At 39.7% G+C, this 4,023-nt stretch overlaps 1 protein-coding gene across 1 annotated transcript; it reads right to left on the bottom strand.

Annotated features, from left to right (window-relative positions):
- Window positions 1–358: 358 nt before the first annotated feature.
- LOC149234020 (uncharacterized) lies at window positions 359–946 on the bottom strand. Its single transcript, XM_089368124.1, has one exon. The coding sequence runs from the start codon at window positions 944–946 to the stop codon at window positions 359–361; it is 588 nt and encodes a 195-aa protein (XP_089224250.1).
- Window positions 947–4,023: the final 3,077 nt, after the last annotated feature.

The following is a 4,023-nucleotide window of genomic DNA, read 5'->3' as shown; positions in this document are numbered from 1 at the left end:
CCAAGTCAACATACCATATGTCGTCCTCATCTCCCTTTGAAGCTGAAAGGGCACAATCGACTATAAATAGTTGAAGTTCGTGGCTATGATCCTCTTCTTCCTCAACAAAGTAACCCTTATGTTTTCTCTATTTGTTTCTTCTTTCGTCTGCCTGCCTCTTATAAAAATCTTTAATCTGATGTCCAGGTTTTCCACAATAAAAAAATTTTTTGCTGGGAAAATAATTAGCAAACATACCTTTAAACGGTCTCTTCTGAAATGTGTTGGCTCCTTTCTACTGCTGCTGCTGCGGTTGCTGATGTTGATGCTGCTTCCCTGTATACTGCCTCCTTTTTGCCATCAGAGCAAGGTCATTGCTCTATGATTTCAAATTTTGTCGTCGCTCTTCTTCCAGTATCAGAATCCCTATCAACTCTTCAAATGCAGGGGCTTTCTCCCTTGCTGACAGCCCTGTGATAAACATATGGTATTCATCAGTCATTCTGTTCAACGTGATCGTGACCAGATATGAATCAGAAACTTTCTCTCTGATATCTCCCAATCTGTCCTTCAGGTTTTTGACTCTAGCAATGAATCCAGCAGCGAACTCATTCTCCTCCATCTTCAATGCAAACAACTTGCCTTTGAGTGACAAGACACGATTTGTATTCTGCGTCTGGTATAGGTTTTTTATCGTCGTCCAAATGTCAGTGGCTGATTTACAGTCTCTAATATGTGGGATAACATTGTCCTTGACAGACATATTCAATATGACCTTTGCTTTTGTCTCCCTTTTATCCCAATATTGTTCTTGTGCGGCTGATCCTAGTCTCAGCTCATTTCCTATAACGATCGACCACGCATTTTCACTTTCAAGTAAATTCTGCGTCTTGAATTTCCAGTTGGAGAAATTGGATCCTTCGAGTTTGCCAGACTCGTGGAGATACGATTCTATATTGTTATTCATATTGGATTGATAAAATTTCTGATCCTCTGATAAATAAGTCTTTCCAACTGTACACTTTTGACACACTAAAAAAAAAATCACCACATACCATATCCGAACCTCTGTTTTGCTGAGAAAAAAAAAAATTGTATCTTCAATGAGCCACCACCGGGCAAGTCCGATCTGCTGCCACCAAACAGATCTGAAACTCCAATGCGCCACCACTGGGCAAATCCGATCCGCTACCACTGAGTAGATCAGGAAATCCAATGCGCCACCACCGGGCAACTCCGATCTGCTACCACCAAACAGATCTGAAATTTCAAAGTGCCACCACCGGGCAAGGCCGATCTGCAAAAAATTGCAGATTTTCCAAAGAGAAAGAGGCTGGCGCTTCTCGACAGGGAAATACCCACGCTGACAACAAAATCGATGCGTGTCACAAAATTGGCGCAATTAAGGCTTGATTTTCCGCACCAATAGCACTTTCTGGCGCGCCAGCGCGACTATATCTCTCAAAACCGAGCCAAATAGCGCGACTATTCCTTAATAAATCACGCCAACCCTTCGTTCTGCTCAAAAATGGCGTGACTGTTCGCGACGAAACCGCGCCAACCCTTTCTTCCACTCAGAGATGATCAGTCATCTGAGACCTGTGCTTCAGGTGTTACTGCAGTCCACCTGATTCTACGAATGCTTCTATATACTCCACCGCCACTATAGTTATGTAATCAATGATACATCCTAAAAAAAAAAGATTAAGGTTGTCCCTACTCTGTGCTCTGATACCAAGATAAAAATCAGACTTGAATTGAAAAAGAAGGAGTTGCAGCTCACAGGTGAGTACTACACCTGGAGACTGCACTCAAACAAAGAGAACTCTCTCTGTACACTCTACATTCATCAAATGAGCAATTACATCATTAAGTACATTACTAGAGATCAGGAAGTTGCAACCAAACTCCTAAACTCTAGGAACAAATCCTAAATTAAGGAGATACGTTACAACTTGTATAACCATTTCTCCATTAATACAAAATAATATTAATTATTTTCAACTTGCTTTGGCTCTATGACATATATTACTCCCGATATGGCTCCTCTTTGGTAACCAATGCTCTCGATAGTCCTTCTTTGGCATACATTGTTCCCGATACTCCCAATTATGCCTCCGATAGCTTTGTTTTGCTCCTCCGGTAGCTCCAATAGCTCCGTTTTTCTCCTCCGATAGCTCTGTTTTGCTCCTCCGATATGCTAGCTCCTCTCGGTTCTTCTTAGGCATGTAATTACATGCAATGCTCCTCTGATATGGCTCCTATTGCTCCAATGTCTTCCTTTGGCTTTGCAATGTCTTTCAATGACCTCCTCTAATACCTTCATACCTTAATGGATTCTGCCTTTTCCAATATGCCTCTCTTGCTCTAATATTCTACAATACTCTTAAGCATAAGTGATAGCTTTGATATGCCTCCTTTATTAACTCCTTCGTTAACAATCCTGATGGCCTTGCTCCTGTCTCTTCATGGATCTGCTCTGCTTCCCCTTCATGGATCCTCTAGTATCTAGAATATTGCCATATTGACATCAATGACAACCTAGGTCAACATTTGGTTGACTAAAAGTAAATACAATGATAGAGGCCTCTTAACAATTTAACAAAATGATTAGTGAATTCCCCTTTAAATTTTCGACCATTCACTCCTCAATGCTTTAGATATCCTCTCCTTGCTTCCCACAACTTCTCCATAATGTCCTGAAAGAGATCTACATAAACAGAGACAAACAAGAGATGAAAGCATCCAGCATATAACCAAAGATATAAATGGGCTAATTAACCAATTATATATCGTAAACTGATCAATATGCAATCAAAATATATGTAGGTGATCAAGTAATCCTACAAATTAGATCAACAAATATGTAATTGAGAAATAACAATTGCTTTTATATTCATAAACTAGAGAAAAGCCTTACAACCATATACCTTTGATGTTGCAATTCCATTCTACAATCTCTAACCCTCTACCTTGCAAGAATATCCTTCCAACCAAATCTCAACAACATAAACCTACTTCCAACAATCCTCTCCCAATCCTTAGACCTGTAGTAGCTTTATATGCCAAGAATGGGAAGTTTTGGATCCATTCTCCAAGGGATGAGATCCACTAATAGTGGGATAGAGGTTCCACAAAGGAAGGGGAGTTGCTCCATGATGGGAGGGATCAGTACTAAATAAGCACCTATTCGAAGCTTGTTGGTTGGGATAGATGCTACCAACAATGTTTCTAGAATTTATTATTTGTTTTACATTCGTTAAGTCATGTTCGCAGGTGACAGTGTAAGACAGTGCGTACTTATGCACATATTTTAATGGCCTTCTATGTGTATGCATAGAAATCAACTAGGAAACTGTGCAGGTAGCCAAAAATAAGGTTTTGTACCATGGGATCCAGGAATTCCACTTTCTTTGGGATGATTTAGGTTATAAATTTGCAGGGGAATGTTCTTGGGACACATTTATGGATAGTGAAAGATCCAAACCAACTGTCATTTGCCTAACGCGACAAAATGACGTGTAACAGATTGCCCCCTAAAGCACAAAGCCAGAAAATATATTTTGATGACTGAAGTGCTTTATCATGCTAAGGTTTCGGTTAGAGACTATAGTAGGAGACCTGAAGCAATCAAACAAACATTACAATGCAATATATAATATCATCACTAAGGTAGGCATTCCCATACTCATAGCATAAATGTCTCAAAGTACAGTATGAAAATACATCTAAAGATCCATGTCAATAGAAGACATAGTACGGACGCAACCATCAGTGGATCTATGTTCATAATCATGAATATTTAATAACTCAACACAACTTGGATGGATGAAACTAGATCCATTGTCTTGATCTCCATCTCTCAATTCGTAGTACGAATCTAGACATGCGAGTGAACGTCTCGTAGTCGAACATGGTAGAAACCACTTGATTACTGATCAATGATGTGAACTGTTAACAAGTGTGAGGGAAAACACCAATAATGATAATGGATCTCAAGGTACATCCAGTGCAATATATGAAGTGCGAACAGATGTGTTGATG

Source organism: Pinus tabuliformis, chromosome 8 (genome assembly GCF_031772625.1).
Source record: "Pinus tabuliformis cultivar Carrire ecotype Pingquan chromosome 8, CPIR1, whole genome shotgun sequence".
Classification (NCBI taxonomy): Eukaryota; Viridiplantae; Streptophyta; class Pinopsida; order Pinales; family Pinaceae; genus Pinus; species Pinus tabuliformis.
This window is presented reverse-complemented; position numbering and strand designations above follow the sequence as displayed.

Coding starts and splice junctions, on each gene's coding strand:
- LOC149234020 (XM_089368124.1), bottom strand. CDS start 946: ATGAATAACAATATAGAATCGTATCTCCACGAGTCTGGCAAACTCGAA.